At 53.1% G+C, this 20,326-nt stretch overlaps 1 protein-coding gene across 8 annotated transcripts in view; it reads right to left on the bottom strand.

Annotated features, from left to right (window-relative positions):
• SCN5A (sodium voltage-gated channel alpha subunit 5) overlaps nt 1-20,326 on the bottom strand; it is a 94,183-nt gene that overhangs the window by 28,283 nt on the left and 45,574 nt on the right. For 4 of the 8 annotated variants that reach the window (XM_030329652.1, XM_030329646.1, XM_030329645.1 and 1 more), the window contains 6 exons: nt 16,891-17,023; nt 15,782-16,020; nt 7,549-7,722; nt 5,950-6,306; nt 1,998-2,444; nt 559-720 (listed from right to left, as the gene is read on the bottom strand). In XM_030329652.1, the coding sequence (XP_030185512.1) occupies nt 559-720; nt 1,998-2,444; nt 5,950-6,306; nt 7,549-7,722; nt 15,782-16,020; nt 16,891-17,023 (1,512 nt within the window). The remainder of the gene's footprint in view (nt 1-558; nt 721-1,997; nt 2,445-5,949; nt 6,307-7,548; nt 7,723-15,781; nt 16,021-16,890; nt 17,024-20,326) is intronic. The other 4 variants (XM_030329648.1, XM_030329649.1, XM_030329650.1 and 1 more) reach the window with 2 other exon arrangements.

Raw genomic sequence — 20,326 nt, forward strand, 5'->3', positions numbered from 1 at the left:
CCCCTTCCGTGGTGAGTGGGGGTGGGTGTGCAGGGTCGGGGGCGTAGTGGGCAGAGCCATGGTCCCTTAGCTCAGGGGTTGCCGACTCCAATGCTTACAGGGGCCAGGCAGGTGCTGGAATGAAGTCAGGCAAGTGGGGTCTGTGGCAAACCAGAGGGCTCCTGCCCGTGTCAAGGAGGGTGGGCAATGTGCCAAGAACTTGTTCTCAGGGCCCCCTGAAGTTCCCTGGGATGGGGTAATTCATAGGACAAACGTTTGGCAGAGAGGAGCAAAGCACAGGAACCGAGTGAGGAGGGGTGAACACAGGGAGGTGTAGGGTTAGTCCTGCATCAGGGGTCTCGGCTGGCTGCTTCCAGAATTTCCCGGAAGCCCTGGGCCCCAAGCCATCCCTCCCCCGTCCTGCCCACGTTCCCCTCCGCCGACGGGTTTCCCACACTGCCTGTGACAGCGGCTACGGTTCCCACCAGCAAATGCAGGCGTGTGCCAGGGCCTCTCACGGCCTGGCTCCAGTCCAAGCGGCAGCACCCGGCCGGCTTCAGGGACAAAGGTGTGCGTTACCTCACTGCACCCTGGGGCCGGGGGCTCCACTCTCCGCTGCTGCCGCCAGTCTGCCTGAGCCACACTGGCCTCGGCCTCGGAGGAGGGGGTCTCTGACACCTGGCTCCAGGCCCTGGGCTTTGGGAGGGCCTCTGGGCTGCCGGAAACAGGCTGGGATTCCTGCTGAAGAGACCCCCAGCCCGTGAGCCACCCAGCCAGAGTGTTTTCCAGGGCCCTGCCTACGCGACTGGAACACTGCCTCCTGCCCTCTTCATGGGGCCTCCTCTCACTGAAGATCAAGGGCCTCCAGGGCCGGAAGCGGGCCGCTGGGAGGCTCCTGGCCAGCCTGGCATAAATCTCCCCCTCCTCCCATTCCCTGGAAGGGTGCAGCTGGGCTGTGATGCCCAGCTCCAAAATGCTGGCAACTCCACTTAGGAAGGATACGCTGACTCCTCCTGTGAGTTCCCACGGCACTCCTTACACACACGCACACACACACACACACGCACACACACACCAGGGAGCCAGAGTCAACAGGCTCAAGAGAAGGAAAGGAAAAGGAAAAGGAGCATCCTGGAGATAACTGGAGGCCGTGGTCCTGGCGACACCCACATTGCCCTCTCCCAACTCATACTGTCACGGTCCCGCAGCCTGGTCTGACTCAAGGGGCGGAAGCTGGCCCCCGGGACCACTGGGAGGCGGAAAGCTGTGGAAGCGAGCCCGAAGCCTCAGATTCACTTCTACACACGGGGAACCGTTGTTCCTCACAGCAAAGCCGCTCAGGGCAGGCCTAAATGAAGCAGCCGGGACGGGCCCAACCGGACAGAGAACCACTCACTGTCTGACCTGAACACCCAAGGAGAAGCCATCTGAGCCTGGCTCAGGCCACGGGAAAACTGAGGGGGCGGGGGGCACCGTCTCTTTTGTCCAGACTCTGGTCCTAAGTGTTAAAAATAACAGGTTGGGAGATAAGATAGTGCTGTCTCTGACACCTGCCATCTCAGGGAGGCTTATTTTTAAATCTCAGAGTTAGCCCTGGGCCTGGGAGGAGGGGAAAGGGCAGTGGCGAGGTCAGGAGACTGCACTCCTTCCCCACTAGGACATTCTGGTCGGGGGTCCAGGATGTCTGGCCCTGTCGCAGGTGCATGAGGAACTCCTAGCAAGCCTCTCTCTTGCCGTACCTTGGTTCCCCTTTCCATGCGATCAGCTCTCATGGCTAGCATCAGATGAATGATGGACAGTAGCCCGTCCCCAGGTCCCCTCCGGGCTGGCTTGGGAAGAGAGGGTTGACAGCTGGCCTCAGCACCCCTGTGTGAGGCTGCCCTTTGGGAGTGGCCTGTCGTCTACCTCCATCCCATTCCTGCTGGGGCAGCTGCTCTGAGCGAGGCTGGGATCCCTGGACAGCAGAGCCCTGGGCCCTGTATGCACAGGTGCTGCACAGGTGGGCGGGGGGCACTCACCTGCTTACTGGACTCTTCCTCTGTGCCCAGGCTGTTTTCCTCCTCCTCCTCTTGCTCATCTGTGTCTGACTCAGCCACGGCAATGGGCACACACACAGGCTCTGTATCCCCCGGGGTGCCCTGGCCTGGCCGCTTGTCTTCCTCAAACCGTGTCTCCTTGCGGGCCGGAGGCGCCTTCTCTGGCTCTGGGGGCGGTGGGGGTGGGGAGCTGGAGGTGGCCACACAGCGGGGCAGCTGGCCGTGGGCGGCAAGGGCCGCGGGCTTCTGAGGCCGCCGCTGTAGGAGCCCACAGCAGAAGTCCCAGGTGGTCCGCTTGAGGAAGCGCAGGCCACGCTGGATGCGTGCCAGGGCCAGCTGGAGGTTGTTCATCTCCCCGTCGTCGTCGGGGGCCGTGAGGTTGTCTGCACTGAAGGAGCTGAGCAGCAAAGCCAGGAAGAGGTTCAGGACCTGTGGAGGCAACAGATCCGGCTCATCGAGGCGGGCACCACACCAGAGGCATTCGGCCTCGGGTCCGTTATGGGGAAACTGAGGCCGAAAGACCTTAAGGACTGCCGCGGCAAACAGCTCTGGGCGCGAGCCCTGGGCCCTCATCCTAACGCTCCAGTTGCCTTGAACATAGTGAGTTTGGCTATAAATGAAAGACCAATTCCCATCCCTTTTCCCAAGGCCTCGGATACAGTCTGAGTTGAAGGCATTCAGGCCCAGGGTCAATGGGAGAACCATGGCTTCATCCAGACGGGGCCTGCAGACGGGGCCTTGCTACCTTGGGAGTAATGGAGGACTGTGGGGTTAGGAGGGGCACAGCGTTGCTCCCTGGGAAGTGGGATCCAGTCTGGGATCACCAGGGACAAGACAGAATCCCACCCGGAAGCAGTCTAGAATTCCCGGAGACTTTCCTGGGAAGGGACCTCTACATCTGTTGGCGAAGGAGGGGCTGGTGATGGGCCCCTGAACTGGCTTGGCACCTGAAAATCCGGGGCTTCTGCTTAAGGACCTGTGTCCTTAAGAGACTCCTTAAGTGAGGTGTGCAAAACCCGTCTCTCTTTCCATGGTCTGGACTATTGCTCGCTGTTAAACCATCCCGCAAGTGCAAAGCTTTAGCTTTTGTTAAAAAAAAAAAGAGAGCACTTTTGCTGAGTGACAAGAGGGTGGCCGTGGGTCCATTTCCCAGCCTCGTGGAGGGTAAGTGAAAATGGTGGTGGGCTTGTTCCCACGCGTGTCGTCAGGCTGACAGGCCAGAGACACAACCTCCCCACCTGGGGGGGGGGGCTTGGTGCTTTTTCCTCCCAGCTGCCCCCAGAAGGGAGTTCCCTCAACGGGGGCCCCCACGGCAGGGAGCTGTGTGACGATGTGTGTGCAGTTCTCACTAGTAACCCACTCTGGGCCCCTCTCTGGCTTCTCACAAGCCTCGTGCCAGCCAGAGAGCTAGGGATGAGAATTCTGAAGAAAGCAGCAGTCAAGTTGGAGCGCCGGGAGTCAGAAACACGCCTTTAAGGAGTGCACATTCACAAGGACAGTATGGGAAGGCTGAGAAGCAGGATCTGGCATTCTACATGGGGAGATGATCACTTTTGACACCAGGCAGCCCTTTTCATGTCACCCCTGGGGGGGGGGTGGGGCACGTGATGTGATTCAGGGCTGCTGTCTACACTGACCTCTGGCCTGGCCCCTGGCCTCGGCCACACTGGCCTAGGCCTGGCCTGCTTCTGCTCTCAGTTGCCCAGCCCGGACCCTCTGCCCTCGCCCGTGCCTCGCCTCCAGGTATCTGGGGTCTAGGCTGGGGGGCAGCGGGGGGGGGGGGGGGGTGCCTGGGCAGCCCTGTCCACCCTTACCAGGCACCAGGTCCTCCCTTGTGGCCTGCTTCTGAGGCTTGGTTTCTTCCAGTGCTTTCCCCGTCAATCACGCTGCCGCTCCCCAGCCCCTGCCTGATCATGACTTCCCATTTCAATGGCAATCTCGCTTCCACCCACGCCCGGCAGCGGCCCAATTCCTGAGGCGACCAGGGTGGGGGCTGTGTGGGCTGCGTTAGCTTCCCTCCTCCAGCGGCCTCTAATCTTCTCATCCCCAGGCAGATCCGCTAGGAAATCGCAGGGCTGTATGTGTGAGGGCAGCGGGCCTGGCATACCCGCGTCCTCCTTGGAATACACAGTCTGGTGGCCCCGGGGCTGGGCCAGGGCTCAGTGAGGCTCCATCCTGAGGGGCGGCCAGCAGAAGGAAAGGAGGGGGGTGCCCTGTGCACCGATGCCCTGCCCCCTCTCTGGGCTCCACCTGTGGGGCTGGGGGAAGCCTGATCCCAACCTGAGCCGGGCCCACCCTCGCATGGTTAGGGCACACTGGAGGAGAAAGCGGGCAGGCTTGGGGAAGGGCTCTGGAGCCTACAGCCCACGGTACTTGAGCCAACCACAAGCCCTATACTGTGAGTCTACACGGCCCACACAGCAGGAGTCAGACCGTGCGGGTGTGATGTCTGAGCACGTACGGACCACCTGTGTGCTCAGGCAGGTAGCTTCATGTCCGCAGTGGACAGTGACTTCTTCCTGAACCGCTCACTTGCCTCTTCCAAGAGCTCATTCTCTGGCATTTGGAATTTTGATCTCTCTCAACTCCAGAATCCCCCACATTTAAAGATACAAGGCAAGAAGCACATGTCCTAGGACAGACAGGTGGACATGGGAACAAAGGCCTGGGTCCCTCATGACAGGGTGGCAGGGACTGCCAGCATAGCTACCCAGGATGACATACGAGCTCCCATGGGCCCTGCCTTACCTGGGCCACCACCTGCTACACCTGTGCTTTACTCCCTCCGCTCCTTCCCACTCTAGCATCACCTGTCAGGTCTGCTCCAAATCCTCCTCTAGGAAGCCTTCCTTGATTTCCCCTGCTGGAGGGGGCCAGTGCCCATGGGCTCTTCCTTAATGCCTCTGATCTTTCTAACCAGATGGACAGTTATTTCCGGCCTGTTTGAACTCTCCACTTCCCCACTCTCCCGTTGGTGAGCAATGTCAGGGCCACATTCACCTCTGCATGCCCAACGGCATCTGCCACAATATTTTGTATGCAGCAGGGGCTCAGTAAATGGCTGTTAAGCTGAACTGAAAAACGATGTGATACATCATTGGTCGTAAATAACTAATATAATAGTGGGTAGATGAATAAATAAACAAGTTAAGGGATATAAAACGAGTATATAATAAACAAACAGGTAAATAGGTGGGTGATTGAAGGAAAAAGCAAATGAAAAGTGATGTGAATGGATGGATGGATCGGTGAGTGAGTAAGCAGAGAGCTGGACGGATAATGGGTGGATGGATAGGACTGGTGAATGAGTGAATGGATGAGTGCGTAGCCAGATGGATGAGTGGAGGGACAGATAAGAGAGTAAGAATGTGGGTGATGGATGGATGGACAGATGGATGGATGAATAGGTAGGGGTGTGCGTGTGTGTTTATGAACGAATAGGGGTTGATGGATGGGTTTGGATGGGCAGAGAAGTGGAGGGGTAAAAGAAGGAGGAAGTGGGGATGGCCGGAGGAGTGAATGAATAGATAGGACTGGCAACTGGGTAGACAGAGTGACAGAGAGGTGGACAAATGGACGGGCGAGTTGGCGGGTGGGTGACTGGTAAGTAGCCTGGTGGCTGGGTCGGGAGGCGTATGGACGGGCAGAGGGTTGGAAGAATGAGCGGATAAGTGAATCGATGGACTGGTGATCAGCGCGTAGGTGGATGAGTAAATGGGTACAGAGGTGGTGGATGAGGAGACAGACGAAAGGACAGGTAACGAACAGGGGGATGGATGGACGGGTAAAGGGATGATGCGAGACTGATGGGTAGATGGACGGTTTGATGGAAGGCCGAGTGAACGAGTGGATGGATGGAAGGAAGGCTAAGTGAATGGACAGACAGGTGACCGGGCGGGTGAGCGTGTGTGTGCTGTATGTGTGGCCAACTTACCACGAGGTTGCCAATGACCATAACAAGCAAGAAGACCAGCAGGCACAGTGACTGGCCGGACACCTCCATGCAGTCCCACATGGTCTCGATCCACTCCCCACAGAGGATGCGGAAGATGATGAGAAAGGCGTGGAAGAAGTCCATCATGTGCCAGCGAGGCAGCAGGCCCGAGTCGCTGATGCGGTGCCTCAGCTCCGAGTAGTTCTTGCCAAAGAGCTGCATGCCCACCACGGCGAAGATGAACACGATGATGGCCAGCACCAGCGTCAGGTTCCCCAGCGCCCCCACTGAGTTCCCGATGATCTTGATGAGGGTATTCAGCGTGGGCCACGACTTGGCCAGCTTGAAGACACGCAGCTGGGGAGGGAGGCGTCATTGTCCCGCTGCCCACGGACACCCTTGCCCTACTAGCTCCCGCCTGAAAACCCAGGGAGCTTGTGGGCACGTTTCCCCAAGAGCGGACACTGCTGTTCCTCTCTACAGCCTGAGGGCAACTTCACTGGGCGCTGCTCTGGGAGTCAGGTCACCGTGTCCAGATCACCACCCCCACCCCCCATCAGCCCTACTCTTCATCCCTACACCGGCTTCCGACTCAGGCTCACTTCCAGGAACTTCCCAGTAGATTCCTCCAGCATGGCATGTCCTTCCTCTTCCAGACTCATCCTCATCAGGTCAAACCATCTCTGATTTGCCCAACTGCCTCCAACCTTCTCTCCTCTCAGTTATCACGGAGAGAGGGGGCAGGCGCTTAGCGCTTACTGGATACCTGCTGTGCCAGGCCCGTGCTTAGGATGGCTCACCTCACTCAGAGCTCCCAAAAACCACATGAGGCCGGCACTTACCTCCTTGGACAGATGAAGAAGCCAACCCTGAAAGGTGCGGCAACTTGTCTGCGTGCATTGGATCATGGCAGCGGAGTCGGGGTTAGAACTCATAGCTTCCACTTTCTCGACTGCCCCTACCATCCTGCCTTCCAAGCCCCCAGTGAACCCAACATTGCCCAGACCTCTTCTAGGAAGCCTTCCCTGATCTCCTCCAGCCCCCTGCGTGGACGTCTCAGGCATTCTGCACTCAGAGTGGTCCACAGACCAGCAGTTTGGCATCACCCTAGACCTACTAAATGAGTGTCTGTGGTTTCACAAGATCCCCAGATGATTTGTCTGTGCATTAGAGGTTCCCACATGCTGACCCTGAAACCAGGAGGGCAGAGCCCCAGGGGAGCTGTCGGCAGACCCGGCTCCCACCTGTTCCTTGCCACGTGGCTTTGGGAAATTCGTTTCACTTAAGCCTTGCTCTCCTCATCTGTGAAATGGGTATGCAGTAATACTAGCTCCTGTCCTGGGATTCTATGAGGACTAAAGGAGGCACGGTGAGCCACAAAGAGCTTTGCAAGTGGTCAGGACGGCCACCCCAATAGTCCCCCCCAGAGGAACCTCTCCGATCTTGCCCCTCTCTGTACCCCCCACGTCACCAGCGCTGGGGTACCCAGCAAATAGCTGTTGGGTGAAGGCACGATGGGTCCGAGCAGAGGAAACTGAGTGGTGACCTCAGTGCCCTGGGCCCTCACCCCACCCCCCTGCAGCGGGCCCAGCCGGGTACCAGGCGGAAGGAGCGCAGCACTGACAGGTTGCCCATGCGGGACAGGCCCAGCTCCATGAGGCTCAGGATGACAATGATGCTGTCGAAGATGTTCCAACCCTGCTGGAAGTAGTAGTAGGGGTCCAGAGCGATGATCTTGAAGGTCATCTCTGCCGTGAAGATCCCCGTGAAGACCTGGGGAGGCACACAGATCGGGGTGCCCAGTGTTTGGGCTGGAAAGACCCTCTGGCCAGGAGGGGCGCCCTGCTTTCTGACTCTTGCAACCCCGGGGGCACCCCCCACCCCGGGGTGCCAGCTCTGGCTGCACCCCGGCTCCCAGTGGGTGCTTGCTCGGCCACGGCCCAGCCCCTCGGGGATACCTGCGGCCCTAGCTCCCTCTTCAGCTCACCACCCGTGACCCGCTGGCCTGGCCCTCAGAAACAGCTGGGTGCGCCTCAGGCTCTAGGCGGACTCACAGCTCTAGGAGGCACCTGGGGGCAGGGGAGGCCAAGGTGGGGGTGACACCACCCAGCCTGACACCTTCCAGCCCGTGTCACCGCCCGAAGTGCTCTCCCCCCGCGAGGGCCAAGTACACGCATTCCCGCCGACACTCAGGGCTCTCATGTCTCGGGGCCTTTGCCCCTGCTGTTCCTGCTCTGCCTTGTTCACGCACTGAACTCTCGTCACTGCAGTAACAGCCAGCCCCCCCCTTCTTGAGGCCTTGACAACGTGCCAGCCCCGGGCTGGAACGCTCCTTTTAACCCAACCAACAACTCGACGAGGAAAGTATCATTATCCCCATTTTACAGGCGAGGAAATGGAAACACAGAGAGGTTAAGTAATGTGCTCGGGGACACGTAGCTAGTACCTTCGAGAAGCAGGAAATGAACGCGGTGTTGTGCTTCAAGATTTAGAGGAACCGCCTCTGCCTCCTGAAGAAAGTCTCCAGGAGGCAGAGGCTGGGTTTCCCTTGGTTCGTTGACACAGTTCGGAGCCACCCAGCCTGGGCCAGCAGAGCCCCCACGGTCCAGGAGCCCACCGCGTGGTGGGCCAGGCAGCCGTGATCATGACCAACTGCTCTGCCATGTGCCAGCTGCCTCGACAGGAACGTGGCTCCTGGAGGTGGGGATGGCCTGGGCAGGCACGGCTGGCAGGAAGTTGGGGCCTTCTTGGAGCTGAGGGGGTTATTGTGAGGGCAGTGAGGAGGCACTGGGGCGTTCTGTGGGTGAGGGGCCAGACCACCCCTGGGGACAGTACCAGGGCTTGAGCAGCTGTGAGGGAGGTAGAGGCCAGGGATGGGAGCCTGAGGTAGCCTGCCGGGGTCAGTAAACAGGAGGGGATCACCTAGCCCTCGGCACCCTGAGGGGGCTCTGAGCCTAAAGGAGAGACGGAGGGGTACCTGCATCAGCCCCTCCCCCTGCTGTCTGGATAAGGGGTGGGCTGGGGGCAGGGATTGCTACTGGCCAGGGTGGGGGGTGGGGCAGCGGTGGGGTGGGTGGAGCGGGGACCAGATGGCAGGTGGGCGGGCCCCATGACTTCAGCGGTCCCAGAGGGAACTGTTCCCCCACCAGCTGTGGTCTTGGGGAAGGGAGGGCCCCCCACATCTCTCAGCCTCAGCTCCAATGCCTGGGCTGCCCTCACATGTGGGGAGACATCCTTGGGTTCTTCTGCCCCTTTCCTCAGCACCCAAGCCGGTCTCCGGGTTCTGTACGCAGAACCTTTCCATCCCCCTGACTCCATTCTCCTCTTGCTCTTCCAGCCACGCTGGTCTCCTCCCTGCTGTTCCCTCCTCAGGGCCTTTGTATGTGCCGCTCCCTTTCCCTGGGCCATCCCCTCCTCCCCCAATCACCGGGCTCGTTCCCTTCAGGTTTGGGCTTAAAAGCCACCTGATGGATGAGGCTTCCTGATGCTTAAAATCATGACCCCCTCCCACCAAACTCCTCATCCCTCTTCCCTGCTCCATTTTTCTTTCCCTCACTTACCACCATCCGACATACTGTGTATGTGGCTGCGGATTTGGCTAGCCTGGAATCTCCACAGGAGGGACCGTTTCTGTCTTACTGCAACAAGAACAGTGCCCAGCCAGCGGGCAGTCCACCAATATTTGTCGAATAAACACACAAATGGTTGGGCTTCCGACCTTCAGCTCCTACAGTGCCCGGTGTCCTGCCAGCCACACTCCCTGCACTGGGTCTCCCTGGGAACCCCTAAGGGTGGGGCCTGGGAAGCCCCTTCCTCTGACCCCGGCTGGCCCTCTGGTCTCCCCCATCACCTGCCTGAGCACGCCAGGGTAGGTGGGTTCCTAAGGCCCGTTCGACAGACCCACGGATGCTAACGCTCATTTCTGGGAAAGGAGTTCAGGAAAGATCCCTGCCTCACTTTGCCCGGGTGCAAGGCTATTCTGGCCGCAAGAGAGCAGATATTAGCTGGCATTGGAAGTCAGAAGAAAAAGACAGCAGAGGCTCTTGGGGAATGCCTCTTGGGGGAGTGAGTGATCACTGGAAGCTCTTTAGACATGCGGCATCTTGAAGAGCCCTGATCTGCTCGAGCAGAACCTGCATTTTGACTAGATTGCCAGGTGATTCGAGCACTGGTTCTCAAACTTGAGGCACTTGGGGAGCTTTAAAAATACTGATCCCACTTTCTTGGGTCCCACTCCCAGAAATTCTAGTTAAATTGGACTGGAGTGCAGCCCAGGTATTGAGTTGTCTTTTGTTTGTTTGTTTTTGTTTTTAACTTCCTAGGTGACGCTAACATCCGGCTAAGCTTGTGAACCATTGCTTTACAAATGCATACATTTTGGTGCCTGAGTCTTCCTTCCAAAGGACCAGCTCGGGTTTTCTAAGGCCTTGTGATCAAAGCTTGATGGTTTAAGACACGCAGAGAATGGCAGCCAGACCCAGGTTTCAAAGCTGGATCTGCCACTTTATGATCTTGGGCCAGTTTCCTCATTTCCCTGAGCCTCGAGTGTCCTCATATGTAAAATGGGGATAATAACAACCCCATAGGAGATCTCTAAGGGTTAGAGCTAATGGATGCAAGGCAGAGGCTCCTATGAGAGGGCCATTACTGTTATCAGCAGCAGCTTTTACTATGATGGATGCGAGTGGCCAAGAGTGCCAGGCCCAGGTAGGGTCTGTCTTCAATTCTGCCTGTTTTATAGCCTCACTGGGATCTGGTCGGCAGAGGCTGTGTGGGTGGGGACGTGCTTTCCTTGACTCCTGGCAGGGGGGCCACTGCGCAGTGCTGATGGAACCATAAACTTGCTTTTAAAATTTAATTATTTGTAAACATCCTTCAATACCAATTATACATGATCTATGGCATCTTCCTTCCTTCCTTCCTTCCTTCCTTCCTTCCTTCCTTCCTTCCTTCCTCTCTTCCCTTTTCCTTCCTCCTTCCCTCCCTCCCTTTCTTCCTCCCTTCCTGAACAGTTGTGGAATATTCCACTGTACAGATATGCCATAAGTAGTTTAACCATCTCCCTGCAATAGGCATTCTTTTGTTCCTATTAAATACATTGCCATAATAAATATCCATCCACATACATGTTTGAAAACATCTTGCCCAGTTCTGTTCTTCGGATAAATTTCTGGAGATGGAACTGCATAGTCAATGAGATTCTGACACATATATTTCTAATTTAATTGCACAGTGGTTGGAGATTGAAGAATGCATGATACCCTGTCTTTGCTGCAACTTGCTTTGAGACATAAAATGTGGTCATTTTGTAAATGTTTCATGTGTATGTTCTTTAATTGTTGGGTGCTGTGCTCTGCACATTCAATAAATGAAACTTTTTATTCCTGTTATTCAAGTCCTCTAGATCCTTGGTGATCTTTTGCAAGCTTGACCCATCAGTTATGGAGGGTGGCCTCTCACTAAGATTGTGGTCTTGTTAAATTGATCTCACTGTCTGCTTTACATATTTAGAAGCTATGTAATTTGGTGCATGAAGGTTTAGAGTTCTATATTCCTGGTGAATCATTCTTCCATCTTTATGTTTTGGATCTCTTTATCCCTCAATAACACTTTCTGCTTTAAAGTATTTTTTTGTTTGGTATTAATATAACTCTATTAATTTTCTTGATAGTATTTGACTGTTCTATCTCTTTTCCATTTCTTTTTCTTCAATCCCTTTTAGGGATTTGTCTCCCAAAATATGTTTGGGCATCTTTTGTAAAAAAACATATAGCTGTGTGTAATTTCTTTACCAAAGTGACGATCTGTCTTTTAACTGGTGAGTGCAGTCCCCACTTCTATTTATTGCGATTTCTGGTATATTTGGACCTACGTCTTCATTTTATTTTGTGCTTCTATTTTTTTTTCTTTTGCTTCCTTCTATCAGGTTGAATTGTAAAATTGTAAAATTCCTCTATTTTCCTCTCTACCGGCTTGGCAGTTAAGACTTTCCATTCCTATCCTCTTAGTGGTTGCCCTAAAAAGTTTTAACAATCAGTCTTGAGTTCATAACATCTAAATTAATATTTCATAGTGTACATGAACTTAGGCCATCCTACCTCCAATCCCTGTTCCATGCCTATCTTAGATGCTGCTGTTGTTCAATATTTTAGTTCCTTCCTTTTATACCCTCCAATCAGCAATCCTTATTATTATTGTATTTACAGTCAATGCTTGCTTGGTTTTTCCCACATTCTTACTATTCCTTTCAGGATCTTTTCAAATCCTATTTCTGCAGTCATTTTACCTCTTTCTGAAGTATAAATTTTTGTTATTGTTTCAGAGAGACAGTCTGTGTGTAGTAGGCTCTTGGTCTTTGTTTAGCATACCTTTGTCAATGGTAGGATGATGGGTATAGAATTCTAGGGTGTCTAGTGTTTTCTCCCTGAATTGTGAAATGATTATGTCCCTGCCTTCTGGATTTTGTTGAAGCAACTGCGGACTTTGCCATCTTTCTAACTGTTGTTCCTTTAGTAGGCAATCTTTCTTGTTTTGGTTGCTGTATGATATCTTTGCTTTTGATGTGCAGCATGTCTAGATATCTTATTTATCCTGCGCAGGATGTAATTCCTGAATCTAAGGGTTCATTTCTTTTTATCAGTTCTCACCTATTCTTTCCTTGAATATTCCTTTGCCCCCATTCTCCTACTTTCTCCTTCTGGAACTCCTATCAGCTGTATGCCTTACCTTCTCATTCTGACTCCGTGTCTCTGAACCTTGATTTCATAATTTCTGTCTCTTTACTTCCCTGTTCTACATTCTGGGCAACTTCCTTAGATCTAAAATTATATTAATTTAATTCTCTCCCCAGCTATATGAATGTGCTATTTGATTTATATATTGAGATTTTAATCCCAATGACTGTTTTCCATTTCTAGAGATTTGATTTGGTTCTTTTCCAAAGCTGTCTTATTCTTTTATGTTTTTAATTCCTTCTTTTTTTAACGTTTTATTTATTTATTTTTGAGAGAGAGAGAGAGAGAGAGAGAGAGAGAGAGAGCGCACAAGTGGGGGAGAGGCAGAGAGGGAGAGGAAGACACAGAATCCAAAGCAGGCTCCAGGTTCTGAGCTGTCAGCCTATAGCCCGACACAGGGTTTGAACCTGAGATCATGACCTGAGCCAAAGTCAGTCACTTAACCGACTGAGCTACCCAGGAGCCCCTTTAATTCCTTCTTTTATGTCTTTAGTTTTTACAAACATTCTTGCTTTATAATCTCTATTCGACAGTTATATCATGGGACATTCTTAAGGGATAAGCCTCCGTGTGTGTGTGTGTGTGTGTGTCCGCTGACTCTTCTTCATAGTGGGTATTTCCTTGTGTATTTTGTAATTTCGAGAATACACTTGGCCTGGGTTAAAAGTGTGTCTTTTCAGAAAAGTTTTGTGTTTGCTTCTTGCAGCAACATATCAACATATCATAGGATCACTTTATCTGTTAAACTTTAGGCATAGGTTCCAGAAACACTCAGCTATAAACCTGAACTCCACATCTACAGAAGGCCAAATTCATTGTCACAAGCTTCCAGGGGTTACTTTTTCCTCCTCTTCAGTCCTGGCTGAGACTGACAAGCTTCCTTCTATATCATTTCCCAGTTTCAGTGCCAGGAGTTTTTTCTGGTTCACTGTTCTGCCAAATGTAGGGCTATATTCTCATGGGGCTACTCAGTTCCAACCCCTACTCACAATGTCTAAAGACTTGTCTTGTCTCTACATGTTCACTGAAATCCAAATCCCCAGATTACCCAAATCAGCAGTATCACCTGCTCCCGACCCCCACCCGGGGAACTACAGAAACACCTCACCTGTAAACTGCTATGGTTTATTTATTTATTTATTTATTTATTTATTTATTTTTGGGACAGAGAGAGAGACAGAGCATGAACGGGGGAGGGGCAGAGAGAGAGGGAGACACAGAATCGGAAACAGGCTCCAGGCTCCGAGCCATCAGCCCAGAGCCTGACGCGGGGCTCGAACTCACGGACTGTGAGATCGTGACCTGGCTGAAGTCGGACGCTTAACCGACTGCGCCACCCAGGCGCCCCAAAACTGCTATGGTTTTTAAGTTCCTTTCTGTTTTTGTTACTTGGGGATTTTTGTTATTTTCTCATGAGCTTTGATATGCATTTCAAAGAATATGTCCTATATTTTTAGTTGTTTCCTAGTAGGAGACTCATCAGGATTTTTGGTTCACTGTGTTAGGAACAAAAGTTGCATTTGCTCTCCAAGTGATGGGCTAAAAGTCAAATCTCGCGATCTTCTCTTTTATGGAATTGGTCTTTAACGACATGCTTGGAAAGGTTTTTCCCATACCGAGGTTATTTTCCCATCCTTATCTTTATGGTTTGTTTCTTTACATATAACATTTAAACCACTGAGGATATATTAGCTTCAAGACAATCAAAACCTTACATAGCAGCAATAAAGCTATCCAAATGAAACACAACGCAGCTATAATCCAATTACATGACTTATTACTAATAACAGAGCCCCAAGTTTAACACACCTTCACTTCAGTCACAACTCAGTGATCCAGGGAAGCCACCAGTGTTCTTTATCACCTTGATTTGCTGCTCGGCCCAACTCAGCTGGTCACATTCCAATAAAACTGCCTTCAACTGCAACCCACCTGAAGACCACCCAACACGAGCCAGGCACAATTGTTCCGTGAGACACCTACAGACTATAATATAGCTTTCTATTTGCATATGGAAGAAGGAACGAAAGTACAATTATAGGGCGGTCTCTGTAGTAAGAGAACGCTTGGGCTGAATGACCCTCTCCTTCACCCAACCTCGGTGATGATCCCAGGAGCTCCTTTCAGAGGCCACTGGACACTTTGCCAGAGTTCACCTGGAACCCCCTGGGAATGGCTGACTGTGCTTAGCTGGGCAGAGCCCGTAGGGCCCTGCCTGTCAGAGTCAGGAGACAGTAGTCACATGCCCAGCTCTGCCACTACTATGTCACCTCTTGAGCCTCAGTTTCCCATCTTTAGAATCAAGAGGTAGGAACTGATTTGATCTCCAGGGGAAAAAAACCCATCAGAATTAGAACCCAGACATTCTGACTTCCAGGGGCAGTCTCTTTAATAACATCAACAGTGACAATAACCACAGACCACAGCTATCATTTATTTCGAGTGCTTACTGTTTATCAAACTCTGAGCCAAGCACATTACACACATTATCTTATTCAATTCTCATTAGCTTCCTATGAGCTTGGTATTGTCATACTAATTTTACATTTATTAAATTAAATCCTTATTTTGCCAATGACTGAGACTAAGTAATTTGCTTGAGGTCACATAGTAAGAGCTGAGTCAGAATGCAAATCTGGCTCTGCCTGATTGATTCACTACACCCAACTATCCATCAGTCCATCAGTCCATCATCCATCCATCCATCCATCCATCCATCTTTCTATCCTTCCTCCCACCTCTCCATCCATTCATCCTTTCCCTAAGAGAACTGCCTTTTATTGCATAGGCTCCTCCTCCAATACTAATGGCTGTATCTCACGTCCCTGCACATTTCAAGTTCTCCCCCAACTCACTTTTGTTTTCTAGCCTGTGGGCATCTTTATCCCCAACTTCTCACTCTCATCTACATCTCTCAGCTCCTTAAAACCTGATCCTGACACTTCCTGCTCCAAGATGTTTTCCATGATGACTCCCACCTTCAGAAGATCCTGTTGTGCTCTGAATCCCCCCTCGCTATCCACGAAGGCTGAGCCAGCTGGCCAAGAGCCCTTCACACTAGGATGCCCATTTGAGAGTCGGCTGCCAGTGGCCCTTACCAGGTTTCCAACCTGCAGCATCTCCTCGAATTCAGTTGTCATGTTGTAGTGCTCCAGTGCCATGAAGAGCGTGTTAAGCACGATGCACATAGTGATGGTGAGGTCAGCGAACGGATCCATGACCATGAACTTCACTCTCTGCTTGATGGACATCCACAGCGGGCAGCATTCCCAGATCAGGTAGCGTTGGGCGAAGCGGGTCCAGCACGGTGGACATTTGCGGTGAGACTCTTCCAACTCTGGGGGTAGCCAGTGAGCAGGTTTGTTTTTGTGGACTGGCTCACATATAATTTGGTATTCCAGAAAAGACACATGACTTAGCTGGGGAGATGGCAGGGCTGCTACATGACAGGGGGACCGTGAGAGGGGCACAGAAGGCCAAGGAAAGGTATGGCTTGTGTCCTGGCCCCTTACTCTGGAAATATGACAGTGGAGGGCCACAGGGACAGGAGGTCAGGATGGATGTGGGGACAACTGGGACAAGACAGATTAGGACAGATTTGGGCTCCCTTGAGACAACAGTCTCACATAGACATGGGGACGCTCAGAGGAGGACAAGCTGCAGAGGATGAGACGACATCTGAGATAGGCAAGTTCAGATCTAAGGACACGCAAAACAGAAGAACAGACGTGGGCATCTGGGACATGTTAGGACAGATGGCAGGTGCCTGGAACAGGCCAGAAGAGATATGAACACATATGGGACAGGAGGGAACAAGACTGGGGAGTGATGCCAAGTTCAGACTGGAATGGATGGGGGCTGCCTAGGGTGGGAGCGGCCGGGACAGATGTGGGATGCCTGGAATAGCCTGTGGTAGGCATGGAATGGCTGGGAATAGTCTAGAACAGGCGTGCTGGGCCAGGGTGGTCCCAGGAAGGCATGGGGATGCTTGGGAGAGGACGGGATGAGACTGGTAAGCACCTGGGACAGGCCAGGACAGCTAGGGGGAGGTTTGGACGAGACACAGACGTGGTGAGGACGGACAGGCAACAGACACCAGAAAGCCTGGGCCAGCTGTGGGGATGTCCAAGGCAAGCCAAGCAGCTGGGGGATGTCTGGCTCAGGTCAGGCTAAGGAGGAACATTTGGATGACACCGGGGGTGCTGACCTTCCAGGGCGCTGGTGAGAACACTGACTGCGCTAAGCGCCCGCTGTCGCTCTCCTGGTCCCTCGAAGCCATCGGCACGTGGAGCCTGGGGGTTCAGCATCTGGGGCCTGCCCGGCTCCTCCGACGGGGTGGTCTGGGTGCAACCAGCAGACAGGCATCAGTCTGGGCGCCAGGGTCCTGCTGAACCTGGGGAGGCTGCTGGGCCTGGGGCAGCCGTCCCGGACTCGGGTCTCGGGGGCCACAGGGAGACAGGATGGGGGTCCTTATGGGACACGGATGCTGGGTTTCTCTGCCCCCAGAGAACTCCCTCCCTGTTAATAACCCCCCCATCCCTCTCGCCACTCATTATCTCCTTCATTCTCCTTTTCGTCATCTGCTCTCGTCAGTGGTGATTCTTGAGCGTGGACAGGAAACTACATGTAACCAGATGCTGTCATTATACATTAGGACATGCAAAACCAATCTGGGAGTCTTAATTGACCACAAGGTCCCTAGAGTCAAGAGCATAAAGAAACAGAAAAAAAAATCTCCCGTGCTCTAAGGTGACATTAATAGAAGCATAAAGCACAATGCTTAGACATAGCTGGTGGGAGCTTCTGTGGAGGCAGCTTGGCTCTCTTGGCCGAGAAAATGTTAAATTGGCTCTGCAGTTCCTCATCGAGCCAATCTACCTTCATAAATAATTATACACGTGCACCAAAAATATATACGCAACAATGTTGACTGTAGCATGCTTCCTAATACCATAAAAACAAAACTAATCAATGGAAAGAATCCTAAGATCAATTATGGATACAACCCAACTCTGGACTCGGATACGGACAATAAAGACAACGACGTAGTCCCGTGTGCGTTCCCACGGGAGCCCCTCTGAGACGAACAGTTTGTGGAAAAGCCAAGAGAAAGGTCTGGAGGACACACACGGAGTTGTTCAAGGGAGTGTTTCCGGGGGCTGGGGTTGGGAGGAGAGGGGGAGGCCAAGGAGAGGGCGGAGTTGCCCTTCACTTCTGCACTTCTGCGCTGGGGGACTTGGTCGCAGTGCACCTGCACCGTTTTTGTAAGTAAAAGAAGCAGGTCTAGAGATGGGAGACGTGGTGTCTGAAGGGGGGAGGCGGCAGCAGGCACTCTGGGCTGGCTCAGAGCCCCGCCTCTCAGCGCCACGGGGGGAGCCCACAACACCGCCACGGCGGCATGGCCCTGCGTGACCAGGGTCCACGAGCCCGAGCCGGGGCTGTGCAAGGCACCGGGCTGTTCAGCACGCAAGGGTGAGGCTCTACGACCTCTGTGGGTCGGAAGCAAGATGGCCTGGGCTCCCCCGGGGCGGCAGAGCCAGGGCCTGGGGTGGCCACCAAATCCAACTGCGCTCAGGCCAAAGTCAACCTTTGCGATCGGTGGAATGGCCCGAAATGTTGCCTCGGGAGGGAGTGAGCTCCCCAGTCGGGGAAGTACTCAAGCAGAGGCTCCTGAGAGGGCCGTGGGGGCTGCTGTAACAGTAGTGGCTCCGGCCCGGTGGAGCCACACACAGGGCCCCCTTAACTCACAAACATGTCTTAAATTCTGCCAGCTTCTCTTCTCCTCCTTGACACTCTGCAATAGTCTGAGTTATCAGTTAGTGAGTATTTACTTGCTGCTCTCCCACTGTGGGGTGAAGTACCCGTCCCTGTCCCACTGATGACACACGTGCTTTGGCCAATGGGATGTTAGTGGACGTGACGTGAGCAAGAGCACCTTAAACGCCGTCTGCCTTGCTCTTGCACTCCAGTAACCGTCTATGTAAACACAGCCTCCCCCAGGTAGCTGCCACCCTTTCGGCCTGAGCCTCGGCACAGAGACATACGGAGCAGCGCTGAGCCTGCCCCACAGTGTGCAGACCGAAGCAGAGCTGCTCAGCCAAGCCCCACCTAGATCTGTCAAACCATGGTCAACCTGCAGATAAGTGAGCGTGAGAATAAAGGCTTACTGTTAGCCACTGACTTTCGGGGTACTTTGTTACACAGCATTATTGTAGCAATAGCTGACCGATACACCACCCTGGTGCAATCTATCATCTCTTCCCTCTATTCTCTACACAGCAGAAAGGGATTCCCTTAAAAAGTGAATCAAGTCATGACAGTTCTCTCCTCCTCTCACCCCACGCTTCCCATCTTAGAGTAAACCCACACTCAATTGCCTACAGGTGCCGCACAGTCCAAATCCCTTCTTGCTGTTTCCACCACACCTGACCCCGCCTGGCCCTCTCATGCCTCGAACACGGCAAGCCTACTCTTCTTGGGTACTTGCTGCTTCCTCTGCCTACAACACTTCTCTTCCGTATCTTTGTGGCTTGCTCCCCAAATCATTTGCCTGCCAATTTGAATGTCACCTCTTCAGGAAGGACTTCCTGAGTATTCTAAGAGCCATCGCCAACCCTCCCCCTAGCAACGTTCTGTCCCATGACCCTTACCGCTATCTGGAAATATTGACCAGTTTGCCATCTGTCTTCCTGACCACAGTGTAAACTCCATGAGCTCAGAGCTCTTGTCTGTTCACTGCTATATTCCTGGAGCCTCCAACTCAACGCAGCAAGGCTGGCACTGGATAAATGTTGGTTGGGTGAATAATTACTTGGGAATCAGGGGCTTGGGTTTAGTTCTAGCTCTGCCCATAACTTGCTAGATGACCAGGGGATAGGAGGATGCAGTCTAACCTGTGGAGGAAGAAGAATGGCCGTTCCCCACCCCTATCTGGCCTTCTGGGACAGGCACTCTCATATAGACAGCTGACAGAATACGTTTTCACCCTCCACCCCCTCAATCGGGATAAATTAAACATGAGCTGTCTGTTGGGCTGGACCTTCTTCCCCTCTTCTGTCTTGGCTGAGCACCCACTATGTGCCCCACACTGTACCCTGTTTTCAGACTAGAAGTGAGCAGACGTGTCTCAATCCGATGCGGTGGAAGCTGCCAAGGCATTCCCAGGGGCCTACGCCTGCTAATCTCTTTAACTTTACAATGTCTCCATCCTGGTCTGCTAATTCCTTTAACTTTGCAAATAAGCCCCTTGGCCTGCTAATCCCTTTGAGGTTACAAATGGGCCCCACAGAAGTGAGAAAGGGTGAAGTCAGAGTTCCCAGTAATGAAGTGTTTGAACTTGGATTCCTCCTGACGTGTGCAGCACAATGAGATGATTTTCTCCCTAATGAGATTAGGAAATTCTATTAGTGTTCTGGGCTGCTGAATCTGATTCCACAAGGCTGAGACTCCAGGGCTGGACATGCCGGGGGGCCTAGACCAGCAGGATCGGGTGTTCCTGGGAGGCCAGACATCCCGCCTTCCAGGTGATGGCTAGGGCCTTCCCAGGCCCTCCCAGATGCTGTGATCTGCCCCCAGGGCACTCCCAGGACCCTGTCCTTGACCCCCTGCTCCAGAGGAGTGTGAGGGCCTCTGGCATACTGCAG

Source organism: Lynx canadensis, chromosome C2 (genome assembly GCF_007474595.2).
Source record: "Lynx canadensis isolate LIC74 chromosome C2, mLynCan4.pri.v2, whole genome shotgun sequence".
NCBI classification, from domain to species: Eukaryota; Metazoa; Chordata; class Mammalia; order Carnivora; family Felidae; genus Lynx; species Lynx canadensis.